The sequence below is a fragment of the Myxine glutinosa genome, chromosome 8 (assembly GCF_964187855.1).
Source record: "Myxine glutinosa chromosome 8, kmMyxGlut1.1, whole genome shotgun sequence".
NCBI classification, from domain to species: Eukaryota; Metazoa; Chordata; class Myxini; order Myxiniformes; family Myxinidae; genus Myxine; species Myxine glutinosa.
Genome location: NC_136268.1, coordinates 41,450,572 through 41,470,626, shown reverse-complemented (window position 1 = coordinate 41,470,626; position 20,055 = coordinate 41,450,572). Strand labels below are relative to the sequence as shown.

General features: G+C 47.8%; 1 protein-coding gene across 2 annotated transcripts in view; it reads left to right on the top strand.

The window, feature by feature from the left end:
* Positions 1-4,226: 4,226 nt before the first annotated feature.
* The window catches only part of LOC144893267 (uncharacterized), a 31,252-nt gene continuing 15,423 nt past the window's right edge, over positions 4,227-20,055 (top strand). For both annotated transcript variants that reach the window (XM_078783202.1, XM_078783201.1), the window contains exon 1: positions 4,227-4,522. In XM_078783202.1, coding sequence (XP_078639328.1) covers positions 4,265-4,522 — 258 coding nt within the window. In that variant the 5' untranslated portion in view covers positions 4,227-4,264. The remainder of the gene's footprint in view (positions 4,523-20,055) is intronic.

The window sequence follows — 20,055 nt, the reverse complement described above, 5'->3', positions numbered from 1 at the left end:
TCGCCGGGCGAGCCCGGGAAAGGCGAGACTGAGCGTCTCCGGGCGGTCTGGGCGAGCCCGGCACAGCGATCGCTCCGTGGTTGCGTCCTCGGCAGGTGTAAGGCGATTGTGTATGTTCAGCGGCAACCGCTACAATATGATGTATACTACCGTGATATGCTGTAGACGACCGTGATATGCTGTATACTACCGTGATATGATGTAAACTACCGTGATATGCTGTATACTACCGTGATATGCTGTAAACTACCGTGATATGATGTATACTGCTGTGATATGATGTAAACTACCGTGATATGCTGTATACTACCGTGATATGATGTATACTACCGTGATATGCTGTATACTACCGTGATATGATGTATACTACCGTAACTACCGTGAAATGATGTATCCTACCGTGATATAATGTATACTACCGTGATATAATGTATACTACCGTGATATGCTCTAGACTACCGTGATATAATGTATACTACCGTGATATGCTCTAGACTACCGTGATATGATGTATACTATTGTGACATGCTATAGACTACCGTGATATGCTGTAAACTACCGTGGTATGCTGTATACTACCGTGATATGATGTAAACTACTGTGATATGCTGTATACTACCGTGATATGCTGTAAACTACATTGATATGCTGTAAACTACATTGATATGCTGTATACTACCGTGATATGATGTATACTATCGTGATATGCTGTATACCACCGTGATATTCTGTAAACTACCGTGATATGCTGTATACTACCGTGATATGCTGTAAACTACCATGCTATGCTGTATACTACCGTGATATGCTGTCAACTACCGTGATATGATGTAAACTACCGTGATATGCTGTAAACTATCGTGATATGCTGTAAACTACCGTGATATGCTGTATACTACCGTGATATGATGTATACTACCGTGATATGATGAAGACTACCGTGATATGATGTATACCACCGTGATATGCTGTAGACTACCGTGATATGATGTATACTATCGTGATATGCTGCATACTACCGTGATATGCTGTAAACTACTGTGATATGCTGTATACTACTGTGATCTGCTGTAAACTACATTGATATGCTGTAAACTACCGTGATTTACTGTAAACTACATTGATATGCTGTATACTACCGTGATATGATGTATACTATCGTGATATGCTGTATACCACCGTGATATTCTGTAAACTACCGTGATATGCTGTATACTACCGTGATATGCTGTAAACTACCATGATATGCTGTATACTACTGTGATATGCTGTCAACTACCGTGATATGCTGTATACTGCCGTGATATGATGTAAACTACCGTGATATGCTGTAAACTACCGTGATATACTGTATACTACCGTGATATGCTGTATACTACCGTGATATGATGTATACTACCGTGATATGCTGAAGACTACCGTGATATGCTGAAGACTACCGTGATATGATGTATACGACCGTGATATGATGTAAACTACCGTCATATGATGTATACCACCGTGATATGATGTATACTACCGTGATATGATGTAAACTACCGTGATATGATGTATACTACCGTGATATGGTGTAAACTACCGTGATATGCTGTATACTACCGTGATATGATGTATACCACCGTAATATGCTGTAGACCACCGTGATATGATGTATACTATCGTGATATGCTGCATACTATCGTGATATGCTGCATACTACCGTGATATGCTGTAAACTACTGTGATATGCTGTAAACTACTGTGATATGCTGTATACTAGCGTGATATGCTGTAAACTACATTGATATGCTGTAAACTACCGTGATATGCTGTAAACTACCGTGATATGCTGTATACTACTGTGATATGCTGTAAACTACCGTGATATGCTGTAAACTACCGTGATATGCTGTATACGACAGTGATATGCTGTCAACTACCTTGATATGCTGTATACTACCGTGATATGATGTATACTATCGTGATATGCTGAAAACTACCGTGATATGCTGTAAACTACCGTGATATGCTGTGGACTACCGTGATATGCTGTGGACTACCGTGATATGCTGAGGACTACCGTGATATGCTGTAGACTACCGTGATATGCTGTAAACTACCGTGATATGCTGTATACTACCGTGATATGCTGTAAACTACCGTGATATGCTGTAAACTACCGTGATATGCTGTAAACTACCGTGATATGCTGTAAACTACCGTGATATGCTGTAAACTACCGTGATATGCTGTAAACTACCGTGATATGCTGTAAACTACCGTGATATGCTGTAAACTACCGTGATATGCTGTATTCTACCTTGATATGCTGTATTCTACCGTGATATAATGTATACTACCGTAGTATGCTCTAGACTACCGTGATATGATGTATACTATTGTGACATGCTATAGACTACCGTGATATGCTGTAAACTACCGTGATATGCTGTAAAATACCCTGATATGCTGTAGACTATGGTGATATGCTGTGGACGACCGTGATATGCTGTATACTACCATGATATGCTGTAAACTACCGTGATATGCTGTAAACTACCGTGATATGCTGTGGACTACCGTGATATGCTGAAGACTACTGTGATATGCTGTATACTACCGTGATATAATGTATACTACCGTGATATGCTCTTGACTACCGTGATATGATGTATGCTACCGTGATATGATGTATACTACCGTGATATGCCGTATACTACCGTGATGTGCCGTAAACTACCGTGATGTGCCGTATACTACCGTGATATGCCGTAAACTACCGTGCTATGCTGTAAACTACCGTGATATGCTGCAGACCACCGTGATATGCTGCAGACCACCGTGATATGCTGTAGACTACGGTGATATGCTGTAGACTGCCGTGATATGCTGTATACTACCGTGATATGCTGTATACTACCGTGATATGCTGTATACTACCGTGATATGATGTATACTACCGTGATATGCTGTGGACTACCGTGATATGCTGTGGACTACCGTGATATGCTGTATACTACCGTGATATGCTGTATACTGCCGTGATATGATATATACTGCCGTGATATGCTGTATACTACTGTTATATGATGTATACTACTGTGATATGATGTATACTTCCGTGATATGATGTATACTTCCGTGATATGATGTATACTGCCGTGATATAATGTATACTACCGTGGTATGCTCTAGACTACCGTGATATGATGTATACTATTGTGACATGCTATAGACTACCGTGATATGCTGTAAACTACCGTGATATGCTGTAAAATACCCTGATATGCTGTGGACTACCGTGATATGCTGTAAACTACCGTGATATGATGTATACTACCGTGATATGATGTATACTACCGTGATATGATGTATACTACCGTGATATGATGTATACCATCGTGATATGCTGTAAACTTCCGTGATATGCCGTATACTACCGTGATATGCCGTATACTACCGTGATATGCCGTATACTACCGTGATATGCCGTATACTACCGTGATATGCCGTATACTACCGTGATATGCCGTATACTACCGTGATATGCCGTATACTACCGTGATATGCCGTATACTACCGTGATATGCCGTATACTACCGTGATATGCCGTATACTACCGTGATATGCCGTAAACTACCGTGATATTCCGTAAACTACCGTGATATGCCGTAAACCACCGTGATATGCTGTATACTACTGTTATATGATGTATACTACCGTGATATGATGTATACTACCGTGATATGCTGTATACTAACGTGATATCCTGTAAACTACCGTGATATGCTGTATACTTCCGTGATATGCTGTAAACTACCGTGATATGCTGTATACTACCGTGATATGCTGTATACTACCGTGATATGCTGTATACTACCGTGATATGCTGTATACTACCGTGATATGCTGTATACTACCGTGATATGATGTATACTACCGTGATATGATGTATACCATCGTGATATGCTGTAAACTACCGTGATATGCCGTATACTACCGTGATATGCCGTAAACTACCGTGATATGCCGTAAACTACCGTGATATGCTGCAGACTACCGTGATATGCTGCAGACTACGGTGATATGCTGCAGTCTGCCGTGATATGCTGTAGACCGCCGTCATATGCTGTAGACTACGGTGATATGCTGTAGACTGCCGTGATATGCTGTATACTACCGTGATATGATGTATACTACCGTGATATGCTGTGGACTACCATGATATGCTGTAGACTACCGTGATATGCTGTAGACTATTGTGATTATGCTGTAGACCACCGTGATGCTGGTGACTACCGTGTTGCTGGTGACTACCGTGTTGCTGGTGACTACCGTGTTGCTGGTGACTCCCGTGATGCTGGTGACTCCCGTGATGCTGGTGACTCCCGTGATGCTGGTGACTCCCGTGATGCTGGTGACTCCCGTGATGCTGCTGACTCCCGTGATGCTGCTGACTACCGTGATGCTGGTGACTGCCGTGATGCTGGTGACTGCCGTGATGCTGGTGACTGCCGTGATGCTGGTGACTGCCGTGATGCTGGTGAGAACCGTCATGCTGGTGACAACCGTCATGCTGGTGACAACCGTCATGCTGGTGACAACCGTCATGCTGGTGACTCTTGTGATGCTGGTGACTCTTGTGATGCTGGTGACTCTTGTGATGCTCGTGACTCTTGTGATGCTGGTGACTCTTGTGATGCTGGTGACTCTTGTGATGCTGGTGACTCTTGTGATGCTGGTGACTCTTGTGATGCTGGTGACTCTTGTGATGCTGGTGACTCTTGTGATGCTGGTGACTCTTGTGATGCTGGTGACTCTTGTGGTGCTGGTGACTCTTGTGATGCTGGTGACTCCCGTATTGCTGGTGACCCCCGTGTTGCCAGTGACTCTTGTTGTGCTGGTGACTTGTGATGCTGGTGACTCTTGCTCTATGAGAATTGAAGATGAGCTAAACATTTACAATACGTTTTTATAGCATCAGGTATGGCCAAGCAGTGGTTGTTCTCCTCCTCTTCCCTTTATATGGGGTGAGGTCCGATGCCACCCAAGCCCCTGACCTGCCTTTCCCCCACGATACTCCTCCACTCCCCTCTCTCCTCAGCGAACTCTCTTCACCCTCCAACCACCCCCACCTTACTGAAATCCCTCTTCACACAATCCTCCCTTCTCAACCGTGGTCTACCTCTTTTCCTTCTACCTTGTTCACTCAATCTGTCCCCCTCTCTTTGCCATTTTCTCTTCCCCCATCCACGTCATGTGTCCAGCCAATCTGAGCCGGCATTTCACCAATCTTCCCATCAAACTCGTCTGCACACCAATCTCCTCCCTCAGTTCATCCATTCTTCTTCTATCCACCCTCTTCACTCCCATAATCCTACTGACCCAGTTGTTCTCGCAACCTGCAGCCTCTGTTGTTGTCTCTCTCTGTCAGTGCCACCATCTCCAGGCCTTAAAGGTAGGCCGGCGTTACACACAACATCAGAACCTTTCTTTTCAATCTCCTTGAAATATTTGTCTGCCATCACCCTCCACCCTCCTCCATGCATTTGCACCCACCTCAATCCTCTGCATCTCTGCCAACAACTTACTATCCCCAGTCACTGTTACACCCAGATACTCAAACTTATTTCCTTTTCTGATCTCCTTCCCCTCTAACCTGATATTAATTTATTTTCTCTACTGCTTGACCCACATCACCTCCATCTTCTCCATGCTCATTTTCAGCCCATGTTTCTCAAATGCCTCTTCCACTCCCCCAGTACTTCCTGCATCACCTGCCTACTCACTACTTATTCACAGCTCTCCTTGCTGCTTTTGTCTATTGCCCATACAGGTGCAGCAACTCTGCATCCAGTTGTCTCCCTCTATCCTTGATCTTCTCTATCCTCTTCCAAACCTCCTTATTTTCACCAACTGAAGACAGCAAGCCAGCGAAGGTATCCCTAAACCATCTAGCAAAACATTTCCAAAGACTGATGCAAATAGAAGATGTCATGCATAAAACCGAAACACAACAAATACAGCTCTACAGTGGCCTGCAAAAGTATTAACCTCACACCAAAGTTTTCATATTTTGAAGCCATCTGAGCTAATTTCATGATACTCTCAAATCAAACGTAATATATGTAGTCTTCAAACTACTCCAAAGTGATAAAGCAAAAAAATACAGATAAAATGTGAATAAATCAAATTAACAGAGAAAATCAAATGATTCTCAGTTGCATAAGTAGTCAAACCTTTTGCCTAATTAGCCCTACATCACTTCTGGAGCAAATTATTTGTTTGGAAGGTTACAAAATATGTGTAATATGCTTCACCTGTATGTAATCAGTGGTTCAACTTAAAAATTTAGCTCCCCCACTTATCTGAGGAGTTTTAAGGTGAAACTCACTTGGTCAACCAACAACACAAACATGAAGACCAATGAGCTTTCCAAATAAGTCAGACATGAAGTGGTGGAGAAGCACCATTCAGGAGAGGGTAATAAGAAGATTTCAAACTCGCTCATTATCCCGTTGAGTACGGTGAAATCCATCATTGAAAAGTGGAAGACGTATCATACCCCCAGACTGTACCCAGATCAGGTCGCCCATTCAAACTCAGCAGCCGGACATGCAGGAAACTGGTTCGGGATGTCACTGTAAGTCCAACAATGACTTTGAAAGATCTACAAGGCTCTCTATCTGAGATGGGGGTCAGTGTTCATCAATCAACAATATCCTGTTCCCTTCACAAAGCTGGCCTCCACTGGCAGGTGGCAAAAATGATGCAATTACTGAAAAGGACTCATCTAAAAGGTCATATTGAGTTTGCGAAAAAAGCATCTTAATGATACTTCAGGATATCATCTTAATGATATAAAAGATTTGTGGTCAGACGAGATAAAAATGAACGTTTTGGTCTAAATTCAAAGCGTTACATCTGGCGGCACAAGCCTAACACTGAACATCACCTAGTCAATGCCATCCCTATTGTCAAGCATGGTGGTGGCAGAATCATGTTATGGGGCTGCTTTTTATCAGCAAGGACTGACAAGCTTGTCAGGATAGAGGGGACAATGGACGGTGCAAAGTGAAGGAGAATCCTTGATGAAAACCTGCTTTAATCAGCCATGAATCTGAAAAGGAGATTCACATTTCAGCAGGACAATGATTTGAAGCACAAAGTGCCTCCCCCGCCCACGTCCATTTGTTGAACCGACGGATTTTGCTTTAAAATGTTTAAACTCCCCCCTGCCATGTTGTATTAATTTGTATACTACAACTCGCTTTTTTTCTTCTTGTTCAAAAGGCTGAAATCGATTTGCTCATTGAATCTTTCCATCACAAAAAAAAATTCAATCTCATACAATTCTTCCTTTCTTCATTCTCTAAACTTACTTTCATTCCACCCCTCCTCAAACGTTCTCAAACGGATCTTAGATTTGAATATCTCCAGAAACCCAGTCTGTAATAAATGTTCGATTTTTCTTTAATCATTCAAAACTTTCAAATCTCCCTCCTCCCACCTCACCCCTCACCCTAAAATCTGCCCCTCACCCTAAAATGTCCCCCCTCACCCTTCTCCTTCAAAACTCCCAACCTACCCCTCCCCTTCAAAACTCCCATCTCACCCCATCCCCTCAAATCTCCCTCCTCACCCCTCTCCCTCAAATCTCCCCTCTCACCACTCCCCCTCAATTTCCCCCCCTCACCCCTCCCCTTCAAAACTCCCCTCACCATTTTTCTTCAATTCTCCCCTCTCACCCCTCCTCCACAAAGCTGCCTCCTCCCCACTTCCTCTCCCTTCCAACTCATACCTCCACATCCTCCAACCTTCTACTTCACTCTGCTACCCCTCAAACAACTCCTCACTGTGCTTCAATCCATCACCATCAAACCTTTTGTCGTCCTCATCGTTCCCCTTCTTCTATCTCTCCTGCAATCACCGACAGACTGTCAACAGCTCTCTCCCTCTCCTCCCTCATCTTTCCCTGCCCCTCTCCTCCTTTATCCTGTATCCAATGCTCCCTCTCCCTCTTCCTTAATGGTATGGACCTCAAGCAAATGCGGCCTTCGCTCAAACCTGACTGATCTCTCCATACAGATTGCTTCAGACAAACCAGACTTTATCTGCTTAAAATAAACTTTCCTCCATCAAGATGTCTCGGATTCCTTAGTGTTTCTTCCTGGTTACTCCCTCCTCCGGTATGATAGACCTGAGCCTCATCCTGGAGGTGGGGTTGCTATCTTTATCAAAAACTCTCTGCCTCACTCTCCCTGCACTGCCCTATCTCCACCACACCCCCAGGAGTACCTCTGGCTACAGCTTCCCCTCCGCTCCCACCTTCTGTTCATATGTGTGTTGTACCGTCCACCAAACAGTGATGACTCCGTTTACATCTCGCTGTCTGGCAACATGGACCAACTTCTATCCACTCATCCCAACTCTCTCTTCCTCATATTAGTGGGGCAGATATGTGTAGATTTTTGCCTAAATTGTTCACTTTCTGTTAAAAGCACCAAATTTTCAGGAATGTTAGAACTAGCTGTTGTGGCATAGTGCCATCTCAAAATTTCCCGTTAAATCGAGTTTTGGGGCGATTTTCAAAATGGCCGCCAACTTGACCTGAAGTGTGAGAATTGATATAACCGGAAGTGCTTTAGAAATGGCGTAGATAGCGTTAAAACATGATTAAAAAATTATTTATTATATGTTTGTCGAGACATTTATGTTGCGTAGTATAGTCAAATGTCGGAATGTGCTTAAATAGCGTTTTTTATTAGAAAACCGGAAGTAAACCGCATCCAGAATTCCCCTGTTATCGCTTACCCATAATAGTTTGCGTTCAAAGGAAGTTGCAGCCTCATGGATGACCACAAAGGTAATGCGGCCCCAAAGACTGACTGGAAGCTTTGTGCTATCTGCCAAGAATCCAACGGGGATTTGCTACAGTGCCCTGCAGACTCAAAACGCCTAGACGTAGGTGCCGGATAAAAGACTTTGGCAGGCAATATAGAGAAGTTTGCTAATCTCGGATGCATGGCCAGAGAAATATGCCTATCCCAATTGGATGAAGGAGAAGGAGTTGCGGATACTTTCTCGAAGCATAAGGCCCGTTGGCATAGAAGCTGTTACGCCCTTTCAACTCAACCAAGCTGAAAAGAGCTGAAAAAAGAAAAACTGAATCCCAAGAGGAGTCTCTAGCTGATAAAAAGTTTACTCGTTCCAATGCCAGTGCTTATATAAAAGACACTAGTCCTTTGTGTTTTTTATGCGAGTCTGATAAATCAGCCTCCACACAGAGTCTCGACACTTGGGCTAGATGCTCGAGTCCGTGAATGCGCATCTGAGCTAAATGACGAAAAGCTGTTGGCTAAGCTTGGCTGTGGAGATCTGATCGCACTCAAGGCACGTTATCACGCTCGGTGTTTATCAATACTGTCCAGGAACGCAGAGTATGCCAAAAGGGATAAGATGACTGAGATTGAGATGCCTCATCGTCTGGATGGCATTGCACTGGCGGAGCTTGTTACTTTTATTGAAGAGTCGCGGTCAAGTGGTGGAGAGCTGCCGACATTTAAACTCGCAGACCTGGCAAGGATGTACACAAACTGCTTGGAGCAGCTCTGTAAGGTAACTACTACACGGGTGAACACTTCGCGCCTCAAGGAACGTCTTCTTCTTCAGGTACCTGAACTCCACCCTTACAGCCAGGGACGTGATGTCTATTTAGCTTTTCGAGAGGACATTGGCGATGCGCTGCATAAAGTCCACAAGGAAGATTTTTATGACGAGGCCATACATCTTGCGAAGACAGCAGCGATCGTCCGTAAAGACATGCTTACAAATAAGTACTCGTTTAATGGATCGTTTGAACAAAACTGTCAAGTGAGCTCTATCCCGGCATCCTTGTTATCCCTTGTTAACATGATCCTTTATGGGCCAAACATCAAAGCCCAAGCGTATAGCATATCAAAAGGACAGGCTCTTCTTACCATCGCACAACTGGTGCAGTACAATACTTATCTTCGTCGACGTGACGGAGAAGTTAAGCGGGAACAGCGAAACAAATCTCGCGAGTCTCCTCTCCCAATCTATGTAGGGATGTCTGTTCACGCCAAGACTCGCAGTCGTGATCTTGTGGAAACCTTACATAAATTAGGAATCTCCATTTCATACGATAGAGTTTTGAGCATCTCGACAGATCTTGGAAATGAAGTGTGTCGCCGTTACTGGGACGAGGGTGCAGTGTGTCCATCAAATCTCCGCTTGGGTCTTTTCACACCGGCTGCCATGGACAATATTGACCACAACCCGAGTTCGATGATGGCAAAAGATTCCTTTCACGGCACTGAGATATCTTTGTTTCAACATCCATCGGAAGATGCTCCTGGTACCAAGCGAGCACCTATCAATATTTCATCACATGATACCGGCAAATCTATAAAGGAACGGCCAGCAGCATACACCGATGTTATCCCAGTGCCAGTGACAGCAGGTAAGGCCCAGCTTCCAGCTACAGCCTCAGAAATCAAATCGGATGAAAGCTCCTTTGCTCGCGGCCTGAAAGATGAGTCTAAATGGCTCGAGCAGTCCAGCGCCATTGTGCTTAACCATGAAAGTGTAGGAGAAAAGAAAAACTTTTCTTGGGCTGCTTTCCACTCATCTCAACCATCCTGTACGCTACCCACTTCAGTCGCCATTTCAGCGCTGTTACCACTCTTCCTTGATCAAGCCAAATCAGTTGCTATGATAAGACATGCCATGGACGTGATAACGCTTTCTGTTAATCACTTGAATCCCGGTCAAGTTCCGGTGATCGCCTTTGATCAGCCCTTATATGCTGTAGCGAAAGACATTCAGTGGACATGGCGTGACAATTACGGCGAAGATAAGTTTGTGATAGTGTTTGGTGGTCTCCATATCGAGATGGCATTTTTAAAGGTGATAGGACAGTGGCTTGAATGTAGTGGATGGACAGCGTCCCTTGCAGATGCAAACGCTGCAGCGCCAGGAACAGCAGAATCATTTCTCAAGGCCACAAGTGTGACGCACACCCGAAGGGCCCATCAAGTAACGGCGTGCTCGTTATTTATTCTGCTTCGGAGAGTGTACCAGAGGTAAGTGGGTGGAATGGTTGATGGCACCCTTCTCTTTGATGCGTGGTGCACTCAGCAGAGGTCGACAGTGCTGCAGTTCCAGTACTGGCACACAGCGCTACAACTGGAGCTTCTTCTCCTTGTTTTCATGAAGTCTCTTCGCCAGGCTGACTTTGACATGTACGTGGATGCGGTTTACAATATGCTGCCATGGCTTTTTGCTCTGAACCACCCAAACTATGCCCGTTGGCTTCCTATACATGTACGCGATATGCGCGCACTGGATAAGAAAGCACCAGAAGTAGCAGAGGCATTCAAGCAGCGCTTGTTCACCATCAACAAAACCCCCAGAAGATTTTCTGCAATTGCCATCGATCAGACGCATGAGCAGAACAATGCGATGGTCAAGGGTGATGGAGGGGCCGTGGGCCTGACTGAAAATCCCAGCGCTCTTCACAGATGGATGCTATCCGGCCCTGAGATGGCATGGCTCGTCAACGACTTCGAAGCGGGTATCGCTCCTGAGGCAAGTCACGAGGCAAACTACCACCATGAAGCACAGAAAAGTTACCAAGCAGCATTCCACCAAGATGTCAAATCTCTTGTGCAAGTTTTTGAAGAATTGGGTAACCCTTTTGAAGAGGAAAGCACTGACCTGATTATCTTGGATACCAAGGTAGTAGCAGACGAGGCCAGAATATCGAGGATGCGACAGATAGAGGATGTTGGTAAGAAGCAGTGTGAGGAATTCATCTCAGAGCGCTTGGTAGAGCGGAAGAAACTGCTAGCTGACCCCATTACGAGAAACAAGTTCAGCTTCTTTGTGACTCCTTCCCAGAAGAAGACTTCCAAGGCTAATCAGCAGCTTTCCTCTATGAAAAGCGATTGTTCCCTGTTCTCTCGGCTCTTCATAGCATGTCAAACAAGAAATGGCAACTTGGATGAATTTTTCAGACATGAAAACCAAGGATGTCCGCCATCGTTATCTGACGAAGGAAATCTGCGTCTACCTCGACAGAAATCAGAGCCAGCCAATTGTCTTCAGGCTCTTACCACCCCTCCGAATGCTAACCCAGCCAATAGCGGTCATGATTATGGACGGAGCAGCATTGGTCAACATGGTGTTACGTGCTCCTCCCCGACCCCCTGGTCACGGTGTACCTCCGAGCCCCGAGAGGAGTCATGGCAGAAAAATGTGTTATTCTGTATGTCAAAGATCAATAGTGAAGCCACACCAATTGTTACTCACAAACACATATTGTATTAAGATCACACAAGAATAACAGTACAACAATAATATGAATCAAAAGTACAATCAATATCCTATGATAGTACCATCAGTTTTGTAATATATAACTCACTGTGCTCCAAGTGAGTGAAACAAGAACATCCCCAATGTCTCTAATCCCCGGCTTCAAGCCAAAGTCGATCCGCTCCAGCGATCGACAGATCAATGTCCAATCGAGACCAGAATCCGGTTGGGTTGGCAGTTACAGTCTTGCTGCCAAAGCTGTGCAAAGGCGCCTTCCAGGCGACTGGGAAATCAAAAAGCGCCCTCCAGGCGACTGGGAAATCACACCCTCGGGTATGGACGGTTCCACAGCTCGCAGTCGGCAAACCTCAGATTTACCTTCAGGTATATCCGTGTTGCGCACACACACACACACACACACACACACACACACACACACACACACACACACACCAGATACGTCTGAATGCGGTGAAAACAGCTGACGTGAAACAAAGAAAAACCTTGCGCGACACGCAAACGCTGAAGCGAAGCAAAGAAACCTTGCTCGACGCACAAAGCACGTGAGTCAAAATGGCGGACGGCCCGTTCTCGAGACGTAACGGCCCGACAATGATTCTCTCCGGAATCGATCACAAAACCTGACACGCAGGTTAATCTGTCACAGCGCTAACCACTCTGACGCAGGAATCCCTTTCTTGGGAAACCCGAAAGTTCGCGAGTGACTGTCGTTCGCCAACGTTCGCTCCAGACCGCAAAGCAGCTATGCCTCTTGTCCGACTCCACTCGCTCCGCCTTCTTTTTTTCTTCTTCGTCTTCATCGTCCGGTTCCCGATCCGGTTTCCTGTTTCTTTTTCACACTAACTTTTTCACCTTTTGAAAACAGTTCATACACAATAAACCTTTTGAAAACAATAATAGTACATGGAACCAAAAATGTTTCAAGTGGATGAAAACCACAACAACGGAAGTGACGAATCCGTAACGATGGTGAAACCTACAGGAACTGAGAGAACAGTCTCTGGATATGCTTCAGCCACGTTTGTCCCCTATGTGACTGCTCAGCTTCGCCATGTCAAACGTATTGATATTGTGTGGGATGAATACATCGACAACAGCCTAAAAGCCACAACTCGAAGTAAACGCGGATCAGGAGTAAGACAACGTGTCGCACCAGACAACCAGCTTCCAAGAAATTGGAAAGAGTTCCTTCGTGTAGATCAGAACAAGCAGGAGTTGTTTAAGTTTCTTGCGCTAAGTGTCACATCGATTGACTCAGGTCATCAGAAACAGGTCATCTCATCACATGGCAGACAAATACTTAGCAGTCTTCCACGCAACAACACCTCCAGCCTAGCCCCCTGCACGCACGACGAAGCCGACACAAGGATGTTTCTGCATGCAGCAGATTCTGTCCAGTGTGGCTTCACCAGAATCCTCATGCGCACTGTTGACACCGATGTCCTGGTACTGGCAGTGTCTCTGGTACAGAAACTGCAGGAGCGAGCTGGCCAAGGCATCGAACTCTGGGTGGCATTTGGTACTGGGACACATCTGCGCTAGCTCGCAGCCCATGAGATCGCTGAAGTGCGAAATACCAACGTTGCACGTGCCCTTCCTGCTTTCCATGCATTCACGGGATGTGACACTGTATCTTGTTTATTTGGGAAGGGCAAGAAGACCGTGCTAGATACCTGGAATAATTATCCAGAAGTCACTCCTGTCTTTCTTGGCATGTCCAGCGCACCATCTGAAATCTGTGATGAGTGGATGTCAACTTTGGAGCGGTTCGTTGTTTTATTGTACGACAGAACGAGCACTGCATCCACTGTGAACGATGCCCGGAAACAGTTGTTCACCCGTAGGGGGCGACAGTTCGACTCCCTCCCTCCCACGCGAGCGTCATTAGTGCAGCATGCCAAGCGTACGGCTTACCAGGCTGGCCACATCTGGGGACAGGCGCTCGTGCCGAGCCCGTCTCTTCCAAGTCCGCAAGATTGGGGCTGGGTCTCAGATGGCGGAGAGTGGCAACCCTTCTGGGCAACGCTACCAGAGATCACCATGTCGTGCCAAGAGCTGGTAAAGTGTGGCTGCAAAAAGGGCTGCCGCGGAGGCTGGGCTTGCCGTAAGGTCAGCCTGCGCTGTACAGCTCTCTGCAAGTGTCCAGAAGAGTGCGACAACTGATCAAGATTGGATATCTTGCCATGTGATAACAGTTTGAAATTACTTTTAAGCAATCCCAAATACTCAGTAGCGAAGTACAAGAAGAGTTCAAAAAAGCTAAGCTTATGATTCACTATATAAGAGCAGGGATGTGCTTGGACTCGTGTTTAGCAGGAGTTAGCAACTGAAAAATCTTGTAAATGCGATAGAAACAATACGAAGGTTGTATATTTTCAGATAAAAGATAACAGTGTCATGAAAATCAAGCTCAGACACGACTTGACCTCTGGGTAGGTTTAATATCATTTAGATCTGTAGTACATCCTGTAAGAATACATGCATGCAACAGGCATTAAAATCAGAGTATTTCATGAGCAATGGTCGATTCAATATAGCAATGGTCCAACAGAGAGGACAGTCAGCGCAGCATTTAGGGGCGTACATACTATTCAAACTACAGGACTATGTCACAGTGAGTTCCGCTGGAGTGTCTGCGCGCCCCGGTTGTCCCGGGTCTTATAGACGCCCCTTCTGTAGCGAGCACACCCTGGGTTCACCTTGGTATAATTTCACTACATTCTCCCCGCCGTTAGAACTATACTGCCGCTCGGCAGGTTGCAAGCAAGCATCAGCAATAAACGAATGGGTCACGTCAATCCACATCAGTCGGTCCACCCGTAGCGGTCGGGGCGGCGAACTTCCCTGCCAGTTCGTGTTCGGAATCTACCGGGCACGGCGTCCCCAAGCCCGGAGTCCCCCGCGTCGGAAGAGCCGTCGGAGGGGGCGCCCCTGCGCCTTCGGGCACGGGAGTGAGGAACGACGGGAGTAACGGTGGTAGTTCCATAGGGGAAGCTTCGGTAGAGTCCATAGACTCGTAGACGGGTTCGTCGATATCCCTGTCGTCGTCCCCACATGGGGCGAGATGGCGTACGGAGACAGTAGACTCGCGGCCATCCGCCGTTAACACGCGAGCATGCTCGGGATTAGCCTGGAGGACCTGCACCTTTTCAACAAGGGGGTCGTACTTGCTAGCGCGAACCGCTCGTTTGAGATAGGCGGGCCCCGGTTCAGCGAGCCAGCTGGGTAAAGATTGGATACTGCCGGAGCTTCTAGGGTGGTGGAACAGTCGTTCGTGAGGAGTCTGGTTGGTGGCAGTGCATAGGAGAGCCCGGATCGAGTTGAGAGCGGCAGGTAGCGACCACGCCCATTTATCGAGGCCTCGGCCGAGGGTCCGAAGGCTTAGCATGACGGCCCTCCATATAATCCCATTAAAGCGTTCGATCTGCCCATTCGCTTGGGGCCGGTATGGGGTGGTGTAGCTCGAAGCGACATTATGCTGGAGCAAGTAGCCCCTCACCTCCTGGGACAGGAACACCGCACCCCGATCGGTATGCACATAGGCCGGATACCCAAACATAGAAAACAAATTCTGCAGGCACCGAATAACCGTGGCAGCCGACATATCCCCGCACGTGTAAGCAAAGGGGAATCGGGAATACTCATCGACGATAGTGAGCAGATAGCGAGAGTTGCTCGACATTGGCAGCGGCCCTTTGAAGTCCATCGCCAAGCGCTCCCACGGTCTAGTAGCCCTAACGAGTGTCCCCATAGGAGGGTTATAAAAACGCGGTTTGAGTTCCGCACAGATCGCGCAATCACGGCAGATGCGGCGGATGTCCTCAATCGAGTACGGCAGATTGCCCTCGCGCACAAAATGCGCGAAGCGCGTTACCCCGGGATGACACATAGTGCCGTGCAAAGTGCGCAGCCCCTCCAAAGTTACAACCCCCGCGCAAGTGGCCGGCCTCGATAAGGCGTCAGCGACCAGGTTATCCTTCCCCGGGCGGTATTTGATGGTGTAGCAGAAGTCGGCGAGTTCTATACGCCAACGGGTGATTTTCTCATTCTTAATGCGCTGAGCATGTAAGGTGTCGTACATAAACGCAACACTCTGTTGGTCCGTGACGATTTGGAAACTCCGCCCAAGCAGATACAGCCGCCATCGCCGAATTGATTCGACGATCGCGTACGCTTCCTTTTCGACAGACGAATGCCTCCGCTCGGCGGAGGTGAGAGTCCGCGAGAAGAAAGCCACAGGGCGGCCTCCTTGGGAGAGAGTCGCCGCTATCGCATGATCCGAGGCATCACTCTCCAAAACGAAAGAGGCACTCTCGTCAATCGTCGCGACAGCGGCGCCAGCGATGTCGACTTTAAGGCTCTCGAAGGCCGCCAGGGCGGCCGGGCCCATGGGGAAAGTGTCGCAGGCCACGAGGGGGCGGAGCTTCACGGAGAAATTTTGCACCCACTTTGAGTAGTGGGCGAACAGCCCTAGAGCGCGTTTCAGCGAAGCCCGATCGCTAGGCGGAGCCATATCGAGCAAAGGGCGCAGACGCTCCTTATCCGGAGAGACGGAGCCATGGGTCATGGTGTACCCCAAAAGGTCTACCGTGCGTAGAGAGTATCGACACTTAGCCGCATTCATGGTTAGGCGATATTTCCGCGCGACCTCGAGGAAGCGTTTCAGGTTAGCGTCGTGATGCTCCTGGTCATACCCACATACTGTAAGATTGTCCAGATAGACAAAGACATCGGTCAAATTCTCCTTCGCAACGAGGTCATCCATAGCCCTCTGAAAACAAGCGACTCCGTTAGTTACCCCAAAGGGAAGTCTCGTGAACTGGTACAACCGCTGACCCGATTCAAAGGCTGTAAAGACGCGATCAGCCCTAGAGATGGGGACTTGATGATACGCACTACGCAGATCGAGAGTGCTATAAACGGAATACAGGGCCACCTGGCGTACCAGGGCGTCCATCCCCGGTAAGGGGTAGGCATCCAGCTGTGTAAAACGATTAATCGTCTGCGAATAGTCGATTACCATGCGCCGGCGGTGGGCCTCACTCCGCACCACTAAGACTTGGGCCCGCCACGGTGACCTACTGTGTTCTATAATACCGTCCTTTAAGAGCAGGGCCGTTTCTTCCGCAATGAATTGCGCGTCCGCGCGAGAGTAGCGCCGCGATTTGACGGCTACAGGGGTACAATCAGTGGTCAGGTTGGGGAACAGTGAGAGTGGCTCCATGTCCATTTGAGCGAGGGCGCACACAGCGAGCATGTCCGGCCCACCGAAGTCTATTTCCAAACGTCCATGCCGCTTAAGGAAATCAAGTCCTAACAGAACGTCAGCGCATAACGCAGGTAATACCATGAGATACACATCCGGGAACGTGCGTCCCTTTATCACAAGTTTCAATCGACACGCCCCTTTTGTGCTCAACCGAAGTCCCTGAGAGGCCATGAAGATCCGGCGGGTTGTCCCGAGAACCGGCCACCCATGTTGATGCACGAGTCGCTGATCGATAAAACTATCCGTGGACCCCGTGTCAATCAAAGCTTGCACAAAAACGCCCGCGACTGTGAGCGGAATGATGGCCTGCGCAAGGCCGGCAGACCCGGCAGGTATTGTACCGGCCGGGCGAGAAGATCGCGCCTCGCGGGTGGATCCCACGCCGGCTGCAATCCTTCGGGCAGCGTCGGCAGGTTGGGCCTCAGCAGGAGCATTGAAGTCCGTTGGCTCATGAGCAGTTTCATTTGCCAGAGTGGGTGTGTGTAGGTCGTAAGAGCAGCCGCCAGATGGCGCTCGAGTCACGTGAGAAAGATCTCTGCCGTCTGCAGATTCATATGCCAAAGTGGGTGCATGTAATTCGTAAGAGCCGCCGCCAGATGGCGCTCGCGTCACGTGAGAAAGATCTCTGCCGTCTGCAGATTCATATGCCAAAGTGGGTGCATGTAATTCGTAAAAGCCGCCGTCAGATGGGGCTCGAGTCACGTGCTGTGTTTGCCGCACATCGAGAGGAGTTTCCAAAGCAGGAGCATGTCGCTTGTTTGAAGTAGGCGTTCGAACGCCAGTCAAGGTCGGTCGCGCTGTGGCCGGTCGCGTTCGCGCCATTTGTTTCGGCGGCCCGGTGTATCTCGCCAAGGTCGGGCGTGTAGCCAGAGGCCCGCGAGAAGGAGAGCGGCTCTTCAAAGCCGAGTGAGGCGCCCCGTCCGGCGCTCGATCCGTTGGCTCCGCGATGAGCCCATTCAAGGTCGCGCGGGGACGCGTGCCCCGAGCGGCCTTCCTGCAGACCTTTGCAAAATGGCCCTTGGTGGAGCACAGGTGGCATGTAGCCTCCCGGGCCGGGCATTCAGAGCGAGGGTGCTGCCGATTCCCGCAAAAATAACATTTTGCATACCGGTCAGGCCGTGGCCGGGCAGCGGCGGCAGCAGTGAGGCCGGAAGCGGAGTCCGCTTCAGGAGCTCCCAGAGACTCAGCCGTAGTGGTCGGGTCCTCCTCCGTATCCTCGGCGGTAGCCCTCTCCGGTCGCGCGAGTTGCGAGGTCCCCGCCACGACTCGTGGGTGATCATATGCGGTGGATTGTTCTCGGGCATCTGTGTATATGCGTGCCAGCCGTAGTGCTTCTGTAAATGTCAGATCCGCGACCTCCAGGAGACGGAGCCGCAAGACTCCAGAATTAATTCCGGAGATAAATGAATCTCGGAGCAAGTCGTCCTGCACTTGCTCGTGGGTCCGGACGTCCTGCACGCAGTCTGCCAACAGGTAGCGCAACTCCTGCGCGAAGCGATCGATCGATTCAGATGGTTGCTGTCGCCGCTGAGAGAGTTGATGCCAGCCGTGCACAGCGCTCCGTGTCTTTACGTAGAGGCGCTTCAGCTCGGCTAGAGCCGTAGCGTACGTCCCAAATCGAGAAATGTTCCGGAAAACAGTGTGATAGACCTTCGACTGTAACACGGACAGCTTTATCGCTGCGGTGGGCTCTGTTTCGTGAGCAGCAAAGTAATTCTCCAGCATTTTGAGCCAGTGAGTGAACTCCGATGCTGATCCCTCAGCTTGAGGGTCGGCTCCGAGAATCGGTACCACGATCATCTTGTGGTCAGCCATTCCGGCGATCTAAATGATATTAAATGTCGTGAAAATCAAGCTCAGACACGACTTGACCTCTGGGTAGGTTTAATATCATTTAGATCTGTAGTACATCCTGTAAGAATACATGCATGCAACAGGCATTAAAATCAGAGTATTTCATGAGCAATGGTCGATTCAATATAGCAATGGTCCAACAGAGAGGACAGTCAGCGCAGCATTTAGGGGCGTACATACCATTCAAACTACAGGACTATGTCACAGTGAGTTCCGCTGGAGTGTCTGCGCGCCCCGGTTGTCCCGGGTCTTATAGACGCCCCTTCTGTAGCGAGCACACCCTGGGTTCACCTTGGTATAATTTCACTACAAACAGTAATGAATATTTGTGAACAAAAGCGGAATTTTAGCTCATTTATTTTGTACTTCCGGTCTAATCGGTGGCCATTTTGAATTTTTAGTTTTTGCTGATCTGATTTTACTTCGTACGACTTACAATATTAAGCAGATGATTTTTATGTGAAATTTGAGTTGTGCTGTGCATTTGATTGTTTTTCGGCCAAGTTATAAATATTTAGAGGTTTTCTGACGAGTCAATTTCACTCTGGGTTCAAAATGGCCACCATTTTGAAAACATCCTCTTAATGGCACTTAAC